This window comes from Manduca sexta, chromosome 18, assembly GCF_014839805.1.
Source record: "Manduca sexta isolate Smith_Timp_Sample1 chromosome 18, JHU_Msex_v1.0, whole genome shotgun sequence".
Classification (NCBI taxonomy): Eukaryota; Metazoa; Arthropoda; class Insecta; order Lepidoptera; family Sphingidae; genus Manduca; species Manduca sexta.
The window spans coordinates 3,314,656-3,332,042 of NC_051132.1; the positions used below are offsets into that span (position 1 = coordinate 3,314,656).

Below are 17,387 nucleotides of genomic sequence, written 5' to 3' on the forward strand. Positions count from 1 at the left end.
AAAATATTGTACGCAGTAAAATATGGTAAAACTCCATAGGAGGACTTCAAGGATTTTTATATGATGATTTTTATTTTAATGGCTTCAAAAATAGATGAGGATTTTAATGCAATCAATTTGTTACAATTGAAGTTGTTTTGGTCCTACTAGAGTTATATCAAAGATTTGGAAATTGTAAGTCTTTAATGTGCATACGTATCTGTTTATTTATTTTCCAATGTTAGCGCATATGTTACTGATTCTAGAATCTACTTTTATTAAATTACACGATGTGATGATAAATCTAGAAGCCCACATCACCTTGTATACATTATTGTTTTCTCTAAGACGACACGTACTAATATGGTCGTTGATCATTGAAATAATCAGTCTAAATGATATTTGTAAGTAGAGATTTAAATTTTAAAAGAGATTTCTCAAAGTTTCTTGTGAATATTTTGAAATTGAAAAAGCGTTTACCGTTATAATTCCAACTCCGAATGATTGATGTCTCAACTTCATCAGTTACTAGTTTTTGCTTGCGGCTTCCTCCGCGTTAAGGAGCTATTCCAGTATGAGTCTCGCTATATCTTCCCAGGATAAAAAGTAACCAATATCTTTCCCAGGGTCCTAAACTGTCTCCGTAGCAAATATCATCAAAATACGTTTGGAATTTTATAATTTAGCGCGTTCAGACAGAGGCGGCGGAGGACTTTGTTTTAAATATGCAAGGAAATTCACACACTACGGAACCAAACCTACAATCTCACGGTTCTGGGCTAGTTTAAATAACCAATAAGCGGAAATAGTCTCGCTGTATCACCTCGATAGTGTGGCATAAATTTCGAGATTATTCTCAATGTCGATAATAAAATTCAAAATGATATGTCAATGTCAAATAACAAGATCAACTTTGCGAATTTTAGACTCAACTTTATGTCATGGCAAACGACTATGCTTTTGTTTTCGACTTTGCTTATATCAGTCTTCTTAAAAATGGAAACAGTAAGGAATAGTATAAATTTAAAATCATAAAAAAATTGAATGGGTTTAATAATGTCAAAGATTACTTACCTCCCAGAAAAAAATGTATAATTTTACCTCAAACCTAAATGTAATGTATTTACATTAACCGAGATTTTAGAATTTAGATGCTACCGTGCTCCTTTGAGTGCATTTGTTCCTGAGTAAGAATAGTGGTTGCGGTGTGTGGTTTAGTTATCAAGATAAGATAGCTTCGATTTCAATGTCGCACACCTCTACAATACTTTTGGAAAACGCGCCTAAACTTCGTCTATCGTTATAAATATTCACGTGCTTGTAACTTGTTCATTTTGCTCTCAAAAAGTTTTAATAAAAAAGAAAACAAACCTTGTTACAAGAAATAATAATGAATAATATCGTTTTCTATCATAAGGTTAATACTATTCAAGATATTTTTCTCCGACGAATCATGAATAATTAAATAATGCTCTGATAATTGAGTTACTCTAAAAAAGGTAATGGTAGCAAAGATTTTGCCTTAAACGTTCATTATTTCTAGAAACATCAAGGATACAATAGCCTGACCAGAAAAATAAAAAACTCGCTATGTTTTTAAAACGAAAAAGCAAAAGTGGCGCCCAAAAGCAGGGTATTTTATTTTTCTGGTCAATATTTGCAAAATTATTTCCAATTTATCACATACATATATAAATATATAATAGTTATTTCATTTTAAAAAATAATACTTTTCTGATCTTATTATTCTGTAGTACATAAATACCACATTTAAAATATTGATAAAAATAATTATAATATAGTTGTATTGACAGCTGTATGCTCATTATATTACGGTTGTCATTTCAAAATCAAATGCTTTTTGCTAAGACGTGCTATTATACCAAACTATTTTGGCTGGTAACAAATTATTCTAGGTTATTAAAGTAATTAAAGAGACGTTATTATAACCGTATAATATTTCGAAGGCATGTAAAGCCAACTCGCACTATTTATATATTTAGGACAGCCAGTAGTTGTTACAATGTTGCTTACACTAAATAAAAGAAAAACAATATTATAAAATATAAGAGTAACACCTTCTTAAGGCAATCACAAGATGCACTATTTGTGATAAAAAAACGATAATTTGCAAAATGATACACAAACACTCTAATCGCAATTAAAACAAGACACATACAAGTACTACTATTTAGAATTAAGATCAAAACAAATGTATAAATTCTAAATCTCAAAAAAAAATTTCACAAACTTAAATTAGGATGAACTGTATTAGGTCAGCATGGGGGACTAAGACCTAAACGCTCTCTAGTAAAGCCCGTGCCAGCAGTGGGTCAGTATATACAAGGCTGGTGTCTTATACGTGAAAAAGTGACTCCTACGCAACTTGGTAACTGGAATGGAGTCCAGATAAAATGTCGAGTGACCAGAGATCATTATCTCTCGCCAGTTGACACAAAGTAAGCATGCAGAACCCCGAATGAACTCGGAATGTATATATAATAATATGAAACGGAATACGACATGCTTCTGTGGTCCAGTGTGGCGGGTTTTTATCTTTATGTACGGTCGTTGGACGTCAAATATCCTGTTGCCAGCAGGTATATTTTTCCCACCATTTTGTTAAAACCCGCCATAGCGGCCGACGTAAGTGTTGCGTGTCGGGATCAGCCTGTGTATATCCAGTTCCAACAGGCCGGCATTATTGTGTCGACTGTCAAGGGGTTATCATCTCTCGTCAATCGAGACTTTATTGGACCCCACTCTTACCATCAGGAGCCCATACAAAAACGTAAAAAAAAATCTTCGCAACAAACTTCGGAACAAGCATAGACCACATGTTGGATTTATACTTAGGCTAATCAAATTCAAACTTCAAATCGGCCATAGAAGTTTGAGTTACCAATTTGTTTTCACAAAACAAGATAAATGGAATTTAATTTCAAATAAAGAACAAAAATACTTCAATTGACGTGTACATAAAAAAAATCTTCGCATCAAAATACCTGGGCCCTTATTCTGTATGATAGTGTAAACGCGTAACGCGGCCGTGTCATGTTATCTCCCAGAAATGTGCGTGAAATGGTATTCTGTAAGTCAAATTTCTATAGTCCTAAACATGACGCGTTGTGTTACGTGCTTGTTACGCACTGTTAAAATAACGTGCGGGATAGAGAATAAGGGCCCTGTCCAATAATTACCTCTAAGTTATTAAAGAAATGAACAGTATGTCACTTCAATCGTCCTTATGGGAAATGTTAATGACCTATACTGACGTCAAATCCCTCGGTAAATATAGCAAACGGACGAAACTCGTTTATATAAATTAAATCAAGTCATATATTGGGAGCGTTGAAACTAATTTAAAACTGAAGTTGAAATTTCTAGTGTAATGTTTCTGGACAATTTGACATGTAAGTGGACGCCCTAAATAAACAGAGTTAACATTTTCTTTTATTGCTTTGAATGACGAGTCGAGCGTGCCGTTTGCCTTATGGTAAGCGATGCGACCGCCCATAAACAGTAGAAACACTATCCAACTTGAATTACAAAGTATTATTTGGTGTTCATATTGCTCGCCATCCTGAGACATGACATGTTATGTCTTATTCTGTCCAATAGTTACACTGGCTACAACTTAAAACTGAAACACAACAGTGACTATACACATCTGCTTGGCTGAAGAAATAGACATTGCGGTGGTACATACCTAGCGGAGTCTTACATGTGAAAAACCTACCACAAGTAACTCTTAAACCATGAAATAAAATTAACTTTAATCGCCGTAAATTGAGTAAAAAACAGGCCATAAAGACATCTGTGGCTGTTGGTAACAATCCAAAGATCTCAATCAAAAAGCCGTTATGCAATCAAGTTTATAAGCGGTTAACAGCTGTCTACGTAATTACGAATTACGAACCATAAATATGCTGCAACCTTACTCGTCCATCTTTAGCCAAAATTATAGATTAAGGAAGTCGTAAAAAAATTGACAATGAACTTATGAAGATGGCACTGCTGCCTTGACACGAATCGTCGGATACCTTCGACATTTCTTAAGGTAAATATAGCTTTACGTTATTGGTGGTAGAGGTCCTGGACCTACCTTTTGGTTTTGGGTTCAATTTCGTAGACGGGAAAAAATATCATACAGATTTTTTATTATAACAGCGGAAAGTTTATCACTAGTGTCAGAGTTTATATCCGTTCCATTATAGAACAGGATAAGCCTATCGTCATGCTGAGCACAAATCCTAGACTCTGGAGTACCACTAAGAAACTGATAGATTCAATTTAATATTTATAGGAATCGAACTTAAAATATCAAACTTCATAGCAAATATATTTATGTATATCATAATCCTGTAGTACTGAGCGACCTTGTATTAATATGGAAACCTACCATGTTGGAAGCATAGCAAACAATGCAACTGATTCGGTTTATTAATATTCATAAACAAAAAACTTGAAGATCTCCAACAAGATGGCTGGCGAGCATCTTTTAACGTCTTGACGCAATGGAATATTCTTTTGTTTCAACTTTCAATGAAGACACATTTTTACAAATTGAAAAACTGGCTTTTTATCTTAAAAACTTTGTTTACGAAGAAACATTACCATAATAAATGATGTTTCTAATAAACAATTATAAATTTGATTTGAATTTAAGGTAAGAATAAAAGTCCAAAACAATAAATAGGGAAACACGTCGATATATACGTACTACGTACTAGATTTGGCGTTCCGAACATTTATTGTGTTGAACTGAATTGAACTGCAATCCATACAACTGCTTTAGTCTGGTGTCAATATTGACAGCTTGTGGTTGTGTGCGGAGTGGCGCTCATAATATAAGAAGTCAAATCTAAGTGTAAACCTGGATGTGATTTGAAAATATTAGACAAAATAAGTAAAATTATTTGTTATTCAAATCAATATTAGGTTATAACAGAGACGTTTTGGTTGCCATTTTAATTCACATTTTGAACTAATTTAATATACGTCATTAATGAAACATTGATCGGAAAATTTATATTTTGTAGAGTAAATATTGACAGTTTCTAGAACTATATCGAATTAATATCGAATCTTACTAATTATAGATACGGATGTTTGGGAGGATGTTTGTAACAAGTAAACGCAGGAACCGCTAAACGGATTTGGATGAAATTTGGAATACGCATAGATCACATTTTGGATTAATACATAGGCTAATCAAATTCAAACTTCAAAACCGCCATAGAGTTTTGAGTTACTAGTTTTTCACAAAATAATTTCAAATAAAGAACAAAAATACTTCAATTAACGTGTACAGGCGATTAGAAGTTTTTATCTTATTCATCTACTTATGTGGCTGACTGCACAATGAAACTCATTATCGAGGAACACATGGACGCGCGCAGAACCACGAGCAAAACCTAGTTTAAACACGACAGATAGCTTCAACACCTCTTCACTCCGCCGACAAAACCTTGAACGCTCACATAGTAATAAAGCGTGAGTACTCAAAGGATTTCGCAAACTTGTACGAGCCGCAAATTACATCGATCAAGCAATGCGAGCAAGAACAAGACGCCCTTTACATCGGAAACGCTTAAGGTAAACTATGTCATAGATAAAATAGATGTTGGTGATTGCGAAATAAGGCTTGATTGTTTACATACGACCACGCCTTTTATATTGGGTAGAAGCGGAACTGGTGCGGACTGCGCCGTGTGTATTCCGTCCCGTGATGTGATAGGGGGCGATCCTATCGCCATCATCATTATCAGTCGCAGGATGTCCACTTGCGAACAAGGGCCTTACCCAAAGATTTCCAGATTGCCCTATTGAAAGCGGCCCGCATCCAGTAACCTCGTGAAACCTCCTCCTGGCCTATTGCCATATTAGGCGCAAATTCAGGATCCTTGATATTGAGCAGAAAACCCCAACATTAATTTGTCCGACCAGGGATCGAACCAGAGACCTTAGCACTATATTAGTACCGTAATACAACTATGACACCGAGCAGACATCTGTTTAAAGTCTCGTCGGTTTGTCCAGGATAGTCAAAACGGCTGAACCGATTTGATAGGAGTTCTATTTAATACCTTCTTTATCTGTCAATGAAAATCCATCTAAAGATTAAACTAGACATAATCACCTTGAATATAATTTATACGCAATAAAAAAACATGTAGTAAATTGTGAAAAACAAACCACGGAATATTTGGAACAGACTCATATTACTATGGCCGATTCCTTACTTCGCCCCGTAATTCCCCACTTATTCAAACAAGGAATTACTATATTCACCTTCAGAAACATTTTAGCCCCTATAAAGGCAATTTAACTCCCTTTAATTACAGGAAGTAATACTAACCGCACTATAAATTTATTAATAAAAACTATTATTAGCAATAAATAACACTTTGTAATTGTCAATTGTAAGTGGCAATCATTTAAAACATAATTAAATGTAAACCATCATATTAAAAAAACGTTTTGTATAACTTAAACGACTTTAAAGTTATTTTAAAGGGTTCAACTAATTATATATTATAATTAGTACATAGAATTATGAATGTATATAAACTTTATACAAAGTGCGTGATTATTGTATACTAGCTTTTGTTCCCGGCTTCGTCCGCGTGAAGGAGTTTTCCGGGATAAAAGTCCCGCTAAAAAGCATCCGATTTATTTATATTTGTGGCTCACTATTTTGGTCATAGTAGCTTCCGTATAAAAGATGCTATCTTAGTGTACGCTGTCACGTACACCAAGATAGCATTTTTTTCCGACTTACTTGATATAATATATCGTTATATTATGACCAAATTACACAAAATCATTATAAATTGTAACCTGGTTGCACGTCTGCCTACCCCTTCGCCAATAAAGGCGTGATGTGTGTACACCTACTACCCACAGGACATATAATATATCAAATAATTTTCCAAGTTAACAGTTTGAGATTGCCTTGGACATCCAATCTCACAAATAGCTCATCAAAGACATTGTTATTAATGATGTAAGAAAGACAATTTAGGCCAAGTTACCGTGGCAATATCACGAATGCAGTAAATTTGCGGTGTATGAGTCACAAAATTACAAATGGTTCGGCCATTACTTGCATAGCGTTCAGTTAATTGTCCTATGCAATAGGCGTCATTGGAGACATTAAATGATATCATAGTAATATCAATTATTATATATCCGCCTCGAAAGCGTCCACCGTAAACAAAGTGTTAATCCCGCCATAGTGGCTCATGTAAGTATGTCGCGTTCGGGGATCAGCCTGTGTTTATCCGGTTCCAACAGGCCGGCATAATTGTGTCGACTGTCGGAAGGTAATCATCTCTTGTCAGTCAACATTCTATTGGAGTCATCTCCACTTACAATAAGGTGTAGTGGGGTCACTTAGTATGCACGTATGCTGTGATGTTCAGATTCAAATACACGCTACGCTAATCTGACTGAATCTGATAAATAATTGATTGCGTTCCTAGTTTCTTGATAGTCCTTAAAAGGAAACCGTTTATCCCACTGTGGGATCACTTTGCTATGCACGTATGATGCGATTTTTAAACTAAAAAAATGCGCGTTAAACACCCAATATAATTGGGTTCCCAGTATCTTAACAGTCCTTAAAAGGAAACCGTCTATCCCACTAGATGTAAACCGGCTAACCCCGGAATTAGACGTCTCAGAACAATTCACTATGGTAAGAACTACTATGGTTTTTAGATGTAGATCACCATCTAGCCGGACACAAAATCGATTAACCTCCCACTAGAGAACACCACGAAAAACTCATCATAATCAATTTTAAATGAGTTTTTAATATGCACTCATGATCATTGGTACGTTTTTTATTATTTGAATTGTACCTTCAACCTTGAATGAGTGAAAACACTCAAATTGAAGAATTATGATAGGGTACCATTTTCCGTTATACCATATTAATAAATCTGTTATTAAAACTACCGAATGAATATCAATGACATTTGTTTTAAAGAGAGTTTCATACTCTATTAAGAACATAGACTACTTTTTTCTTAGGACTTTTATAACGGAAGAACTCATAGTCACGAGCGAAGTCGCAAGCAAAATTTACTTAATAATAAAGCATAAATAAATCAAAAAAATGTATATTCAGCCTCTCTACGACATTCACTGGGAAACCCCAATTTTAATATCAGTTCGAAAAGATAAATAACATGGTATCTAATTCTTGAATATTTCCAATGACGTCACGTTACTTGATTAAAACAACCATGATTTTCCGAGTAGCTATTAATTCCCAGTACATAATCATAAATTATGGAAACTGCCGTTACTTGACGTATAATGACGTTCATAAACAATATTATGATAAAAACAACAAAGTCTAGACTGTAAAACAAATTGCCGCATAGGCCTTGAATTAAATTTTAAAAAATATTACTTTTACATTTTTGGTAAGTTTTTTGTGTTTATACTTAATGTTATTGTTTGGTTTTAAAAAAAAAAACAAATGTTTCTCCTATTTGAAAAATACATAAAATACTACAAAATTACATACGTTGTAATTATAATCATAATACGTATATTATTAGAGTAATTTATTATATATCAGCATTAAATATGATAAAAATAAAATGTATATCGAAATAAAACTAGTTCCAAATATTTTGCAGCTTTCATAGTCACGGGTAATATAAATACTCAGAGAATTTGAATAATTCTTCAAAATGATTGATATAAGGTTGTGGATACTTTAACATGGACATTTTTCTTTTTATAACTTGTCAATTTTCAATAAAGATTCACCCACAATTCCTTAAGTTGTGTTAGAGATCAGGAACAATGCTTATCGCCACGGTTAGTCCAATATCTCTCAATATTATAACCGCGAGTATTTGTGAAGACGTTTCGACTTTTGCAGAAAGTAAACAGAGAAACCGCATGATGGATACGACAAAAATTTAGCACACAAATATTTGGAATCCTGAATACTAGTTTTAGCTTGGGAAACTATACAGAGAGATATATTTTCGAAAACTTTTACGCATCTACACTGCGATTAAAATCTACGAGAAAAAATAAAACATCGAATTTTCTCAAAACAGATACAAATTTGACCACTCTGTATAACAATACTAAACAAAGATACCTCAGATGGTGCGATTCAGGGCATGTCCAGTGTAGCAACCTTATGTAATCAATGTAACTGTTTGCTAAATCTGATTACATTTACTTTTTACATCAACCTTACAAAAATACGTTCATGTTTTTATTTGTAAATGACCTACTGGGTGCGAAATCAAGATTAGATTACGTAAGAAAAACAATTTCAAATGGTAAAGTAGATATCGTTATAATCATCATAAGTGTGCTAAAATAGGCCTTTCTTAAAAAAATCCAGAAGAACTTGTCAAAAACGGCCTGCATCCAGCATGTTCCTGAGACCTTTATAGATAGGTATACTAAAGTGGGCTACCTCAACTGGAGTTGTACAACTCACACAGAAAATCCATGTGAAGTGTTCACTGTTTGATGCTGGTTATGTTTCTTGTTGTATTTAGAATAATAAAAGTTATTTTCCTACATATGATTGCAAATAATTATATTTTAAGTGCATCATTTTCAGTCATTATATCAGACAAAGCATTTTAAAACATGTGTCGTGAATTAACTATTTTTTTGTCTATTGTATTCAGTTGTTTCAACAGAGTTTAGATTAAGATATGATTTTGACTACACTCAAAATTTTGACCTTGGTTTTAAAGATTTGGTCTTCTTCTTTTCTAATTTGCTTATTTTAGTAGGTATGTAGATCATACATTTTGAAGGAATTAATCCCTTTTTTAATTCTTTTAACTCTATAATGCACATTTTTTCTAACATGCCTTCGTTCCACCCGCGTGAAAATGTTTTTCCGGGATTAATTTTTGCCTGGGATAAAAATAGCCTATAGCACTCAGGAATAATATAGCTTCCTATTAGTAAAAAAACAATCAAAATCTATTCAGTAATTCCTAAGATTAGCGCGTTCAAACACTCTTCAGTTTTATAACAAACAAGAACTATTAATAACAATCTATGTAACTAACTTCTCTAATTGTATGTACGTATATAAAATTTAGCATACCGTTGATGCACATGTAATATATTTACCATCATAATTTATACAATGTTTTTGAAAAATAAATTGATTTGATTTAGTATAAATATCAAACTCAATAAATTAATCAAGAATAATATATTTATATTTCACCTTTATTGGGATTAACTAATATTACTCTTCTTTAAGTCGGTTAAATGCAGAAGTATTCTCAAAGTTACTAACAACAGAATTTCTAGCTTCAACAATACACTCTCAATACTCATTGTCAAGGAAAGTACGGAATGCAAATTTCAAAACCGTTCTTCAATGACTGTGTAAATGGCGAGTATGTTAATAAATAAACATAAAAGGCAATGCAAATATGTATGGGTATTATGAACATGAATGTGCAATTAATATGTATTTAAGGAGAATACTGATGAACGCGAACTCCAGGTTTGGATTATTAAGCGGACATTATACGTGTAGCCGATCGGGAAACTAAAACTAATCAGAATAGTAGCATGCTTGATATCTTATATTGCGCTGACCCCATATTGTGGTGACGTGTTTTTTTAACGAAATACTGTAGTGACCCCACAGCTTCTGATGGTAAGGGATTGGTGTTGAGATAATGTCGACTGACGAGCTGATTTTCCCTCGCTAGTTGACAGAATTATGCCGGCCTTTTTGAAACTGGATATACACAGGCTGATCACGGAACGCCACTTACGTGGACTATGACGGGTTTTGCAGCTCGTATACGAAGATCGCTATTATGCACATGCAAATATCCTACCACTCGTGCGTGGAAAAAACAAGAAGTTTTAAATGCGCACTTTGTGATACACACACACACACACACATTATGCATTTGTCCCCATAGGGGTATGCAAGGACGTGCCCAGGGTACTCGCTTTTCACCTAGTGTGTTCCGTCCCATGATGTGATAGGGAGCGAGCCTATCGCCATATCGGGCACAAATTCCAGATTCTGGGCAGATACTGAGCAGAAAAACCTAAATATCACTTTTCCCGACCCGGTATTCGAACCCAATACCTTAGAGCGCTGCCGGTACGGCATGCAGTACAACTATGCCAGAGAGGCAGTCTTTGTAATACAAATTTGAATAGAGACAATAATAATAGCTAAAACTTTAACAATTCAGGTCTTCATTTCATATTGTGGAATGTTTCTAGCCATGATTTTGACAGCGCAAGGCCGGAGGAAAGCGCAAAAACAAACATGCAAAAAATCTTGAATCTACGAAAATTACTTCTCGTGTAGCAATTAAGTGATATTATTTTAAAATCATAAAGTCGTTGTAAAAAAATATCTTGGAAATTACTAAAAAAAATCGTGTTGTTAGGGCTGCCAATTAAAAAAGTAATTATTGCTAGACTTTTTTATAGCCTTGGTCTATTGATTGCTTTGGTGGCGAAGTTGTTTTGCGCAGGCGATGCGACTATCGCGCTGAGGTCTCGGGTCCGAATCTCGAACAAAGTGATACAAGATTATCTGCTCAGTATTAGCTCGAGGTCTGAAATTGTGCCCGACATTAGGCTCACCCCCTAGTACATCATAGATGTATCCCAACCTAAATGAAAATACATAGGGTTCAGGGAAAGTAATATTTTTTTACACGCGCATCGACATTTTTACGCCTTTCCTCGTACTAATGATGATTATAGGCAAAAGTTACCAATTACCATCAACTGACTAGTGAAATACATAAGATGGCTTCATGACTTACGCTAAAGAAATATTTTTGTCGACAAAAATTGGCAACCCTAATTTTGCTAATTACGACATGATGATATAATTGACATAAATATTTTGCGACAATTCCAACAATAACGTAATTTTATATTCTGCTGTCTCATTCCATGCATTTTGTAAATGCAACTTATGAATCATAAATATTGCTTGTAAACGTTTATTTAATAAGTACTGTTTATACCGCTATGTTGGTACTACTGCTTTGGTGTAAAGAACATTAAAGAAGAAATTAACAAACATTATGAGCCTTATATCCCAAGTCGCATAGTATATAGCAGTCACTCACAGTTTTCGAGTTCGCTAATGATCTTGCTGCTTTTTATAGTTAGACATGGTACTATCGGAGTGAAAATAAACATTGTAACCATGGTCTAAATTGGCGCGAAATAGTATCAAGATTATTACAAAAATGTCTCATTCAAATGCCACTTCATTTCGCAAACATTTTTTGATCTAAGCCACGAATTTGCGACATGATTGCGTTACAAAACGCATTAGTGAAGTCTTTTAAATAGTTCTTGTATCAGTCATACGAATGATTTCTTAATGCATCATCGGGTTAATGTGGAATACTAGTAAATCTTCATAGAGAATAACTCTCAGTGTCATAACTTTATAACTGAGTCCATTAAAGTGTTTCTCCAGTACAATACGCTTACCGTTTTTTTGAAAAGCCATTCGAAATTAAAAAAAAAATAACATTACATGATGACATAGGCCTCTGCCAAGGTACGCCACAGAGCGCGCGCGCTCGTAACTCGAGCGCCCTAAATATATAGATTGCATGCTCAAGGCCCTTTACTCGGAGAGTCTTAACACCCGTTTTCAAAAAAAATACTAGATATAAAGATACATAGTCTTAATTTAATAGTTTTATTGGCTATGATCAGCTCTATCTAACAGCTAACTGAAGTAAAGTTGTGTCTTGGCATTAGCAAATCACTTAGCCCTATGCCTACGCACTGCGAAGGACCAAAAAACAGACTCATTATCATAAAATTGGTTTATATTAAGCTACAGTAGCGAAGGGTGATATTTACAAAAAAAATAAACCAAAAAAGACATTGCCTTACCTAACATATCACGGTCAATTTAATAGAAAACAAAATTTGAGACAAACGTTAATAAATCTAAAAGGGAAATCGTTAGGAATCAATTTGTATGGGATCCTTCGCCACTGTTAAGCTAAGTATTTTTGTGAATACGAACCTTACTCTCTCACCGCTGCGCCGACACCAACTCACACAACTTTAATGATCATTAGATCAAATTATTAATTACCAATTATCGTCTAATATTTAAAAAAATACAGAAAAACTTTAATAAAGTTGGCTTTAACAATGTTATAATTACCAACGTTTTTAAGAAATAATCAAATTCAAGAAATTGGCTAATGATTTCGTCAAATTATTGATGTTTGCAAATATACTACTCAAAAATAGAATTTAGTATAAAAGTACCTACTTAACATATTATCTATTAGAAACTATTTATATTTATGAAATTCTGACAATCCTATTGTATTATCATACCCATGTCAGGTGATAAAACAACTTTTTAAATGTAATATCCGCAACAACCATAATTACTAAACAAATATTAGTATATACTTCATAGAGAATAACTGTATAGTTATTCTCTATGAAGAATAACTATTCTTTACTTACTTACTTTCATAGAGAATAACTGTATAGTTATTCTCTATGAAGTATATACTAATATTCCACACTAACCCGATGATGCATTAAGAAATAATACATATGACTGGTACACGAACTATTTAAAAGACTTCACTAATGCGTTTGGTAACGCAATCGTGTCGCAAATTCGTGGCTTAGATTAAAAAATGTTTAACTAACATGTTTATTCATAAGTAATATTATTTATATTTAACTACACGACATCCTGATCTATTACATAATTCAAACGTCACGATTATGTTATTAACTAATAGGCAACTGTATCTTTATGATAATAATATCAACCCTGTAGTATAAACTGTCCCACTGCTGGGCTCGGGTCTCTACTCTCTACCACTGAAAGGAATTAAGCCTTTGTCAACAACGCTGGCCTAGGCGGATTGGTAGACTTCACATACCCTCAAAATTCCTATAGAGAACTTCTTCTTCTCTTCTTCTTTCCTTCACTATCAAACGATAATTCACAAAGAATTCACACATCATTTAAGAAGAGTCAAAGGTGTGCCTTTGTGTTTTGAAACTGCGGAAATTCGCCTCGGCAGTCCGTTCCTCACCCAACTAGGCTATCGCTGCTCCTGTTTGTGAACGCATATAGTTTATCACTATATACCGGGATGATATTATAAAAATACATTGTACAACAAACTGCATTTGTATATACAATTACTAGATCAATTACCGGTGGTGATTGACCATAACCAAATGCAAAATGCACATCGATTCAAAATGTCCCTTACAATAACCGTCAAGTCGTGTAATTAAATATGATCGTTATACAAGAAGTAACCACAACGCGGTGTGATACGACCTAACTCTTGCTTGTGGCTCCATCTGTATTAGTATCTCGGAATAAAAGATAAATATAAAATATGAGTGGTTCGTCCGTTTACAGAATAATAAGTTAGAATAAAATATGGCCTTCGAAATTTTCTTGGGAGACTTTTATAATGATTTTGTCATTTCAGAGATTATCCTCATAGATAAAAGCAGTGTTTTTAGCCCTTTTTATAGTAAATAGAGAATAGGTTTAATAAGCCCTATAATTAAAATACTTCATAAATAACATCCTTTGCTTGAAATAGGATATATTTTATATCCGCCCGGATAGCTACCACCGGACACAAGGTGTGAAAACCTACCATAGTGGCCCACATAAGTGTCGCGTTTTAGGATCAGCCTGTGTATATCGGGTTCCAACAGGCCAGCATAATTGTGGTGACTGCCGAGGGGTAATCATCACTCGTCAGTCCACATTCTAGTGCACTCCAATTACCGTCAGGTGCAGTAGGGACTCTGCCATGGTTATATAAAAAAACTCTTTACCGTGACGTTAGCTGTTGCCACAAAATTCATTTTTCCTTACTCTGTATTAAGCATTTATATATAAGATATTCATTAGTTCCCGCAAACATTCAGACTCGCAAGATAAATATGTTTTCTATATTCTAAGCTCAAAGGTTCTCTTTAAGTTGTGTTATTATTATTTGAACATGAATTTTATTGGTAAACAGCAAAAAGTGTTTTTTTCCTTATTTTTATTAGTAAACTAGATCACAAAGTCCAACTAAACATAAAACCCACACAACCTTAACCTCGGAATCCAATTCCGTAAATGTTCAAAACTGGCAACACGCCCACGCTGATAAAACGGACCTTGTGCAGAAATGATCTAACCAAAGCCAAAATTGAGATATTCATTTCAATCGAAAATGATCTGTGTTCTCATGTAACAAAGACTTATTTTACTGTTATCTATAGACAACACGATAGAAATATTTTATTACATAATACATGATTATCAAGACCGATTAGCCTTTTTTATAGTTATGCTTAATTATGAACTCTTTGTTTTGGATGATATCTGTAGAACATAATCCAACTTTGCCATAATGTGGTCCTGACCGCGAGCATCTAAAATGCTTACCGAAATATCCGATATAAGACGGCCTTTGCCAGGCTAACAAACGTATGTTAAAAAAATTGTGTTGGATGACTTCTGCACAATACACTACAACTTTGCCACAGCGGTCCTGAAGGCTTAAAAACTTTCCGATTCCAAGGCTCGAAGTTAAAGCAACTGCTTTATGATTCTTCGAAACAATTGCGACAACTTGTGTAACATGAATGTGAGAAGCGTATTCGTCCATGGCGCGATGTGTCATTGTATTTTGTACCTTATATTCATTATAAATTTTATCCCTAATTTAAAATTTACATAGTTATATAAGTAATTTTATTAAAATTAAACTATTTTTCGGATTTTATCGCGGTTTTAATATTTTAGTTTTCTGCCGACGTTCAAAGGCTTTACAGCCTTCGTGGTTACGGGGGGACTGAAGTGTTGTTCATCTGTAAAGTCAAAGCTACAATATCTAGCCACATTTCACAAATATACAACGTTTTAAATTTTAGCTGTTGGTAGTCCGATCTACGCAGAATGAGCTCACTGTTTCTTAAAATCAGGAAACGTCGGAAGATAACTAAAATATTAAAACCGCGATAAAATCCGAAAAATAGTTTAATTTAAAATTCTAACATTCGCATAAATATAAGAAATCATAAAGTAGTTTTAATTGTTATTTAGAAATAATACGTTACTATTTAATCTTATACATTGGTTTAACGTATCATAAGTGCAACTTTGTTCGCCTACGTGATAAATAAAGTTTTTTTTTACTGTTAATAACTTCGACGGAATCAATAGTTTATATGACTAGAGTAATATGTTAATAAAGATAAAGATACATATTTAGGTAGGAAGCAATAGCCTCGTTCGGTATAGAACGGACTGCCGAGACGAGTGTTCACAGATTGAAAACCCGTGGTCTCGTATTTCACAGTATCTAGAACGTAGTTTTTGCTATTGTCAAACTTTAAACGAAATCTATTAATATTTCACTTATTTATTTACAAGAGTTGTATCAATTTGTTTTTATATTTAATTAATTTTTTTCACGCTTCATAACACATCGTAACATTTTGTTTTTCCATTTTTATCATCCCAATTAGTTTCGAAGTTGCCAGCATTGGTATGTTATTAATTGCTTTTGATGACGTAAATACGAAACAAAAAGTTCTATAAGAAACGCCTTGTTTTTAACGTGGTTAGAATTTCCTGGTTATTTCTTGTGCAGTGTGACCTACCGAAATTAATTTTGATTAGTTCGCTAATATTTATTTTGAGTATTTGAAAGACTGCTATGGTTTCTAATACCTTAAATCTAATACAATCTGACAATGATAAGTCTTTATGTAAGACATTTTTGGTGTTAAATATGCAAGTATTGCTCGAAATGCGTGTCATAAAACAGTTGAGATGGTGTTGCGTTCCAGGACCGATTTCTAACAAGTAAACTAGCAAACTTATAATTTTTCACATAAAAAACAATTATGTCTATCGACGTGTTCAACAAATCTTAAATATACCACACAAAATAACCTTCAAATAAGTTATTGCTGTTAAATAGTGAGTAAAAAATCCGACCAGCTAGAAATCAGCTATAAATGATGCGGCCAGATATTTACTACAAATATACCGGTCTGCTTAATGGATTAAAATTATAAAACATTAATATGAATAAAAAAAAAATATTTTGTATGAATTTGATACTATTAGACCCATACCTTTAGAAAAATAGCATCCATAATTAGTCAATTCCTCAATATCTTGAAATCTCACTCGGTTTCTATAAATATCCATTTTTACACTCACACTTATTTCTATATTTATAACACGACGTGTACTGACGTCCACTCTACACAATAATGACGATTTAAATCGCAATAAACTATTTCCACAAATCGATTAACAAATTATTAATAAATTAGCCTATATTAGGCTATTAAGGTCGGATCTCGCGGCA

At 33.7% G+C, this 17,387-nt stretch overlaps 1 protein-coding gene across 2 annotated transcripts in view; it reads right to left on the bottom strand.

Moving 5' to 3' along the window:
• LOC115444254 (ABC transporter G family member 20) overlaps window positions 1–17,387 on the bottom strand; it is an 83,756-nt gene that overhangs the window by 48,314 nt on the left and 18,055 nt on the right. The window contains exon 1 of one of the 2 annotated variants that reach the window (XM_037440112.1): window positions 17,149–17,289. The exons of the other annotated variant lie outside the window; for it this stretch is intronic. Coding sequence (XP_037296009.1) covers window positions 17,149–17,224 — 76 coding nt within the window. The 5' untranslated portion in view covers window positions 17,225–17,289. Of the gene's footprint in view, window positions 1–17,148; window positions 17,290–17,387 lie in introns of those variants that run through there. 2 annotated transcript variants of the gene reach the window in all.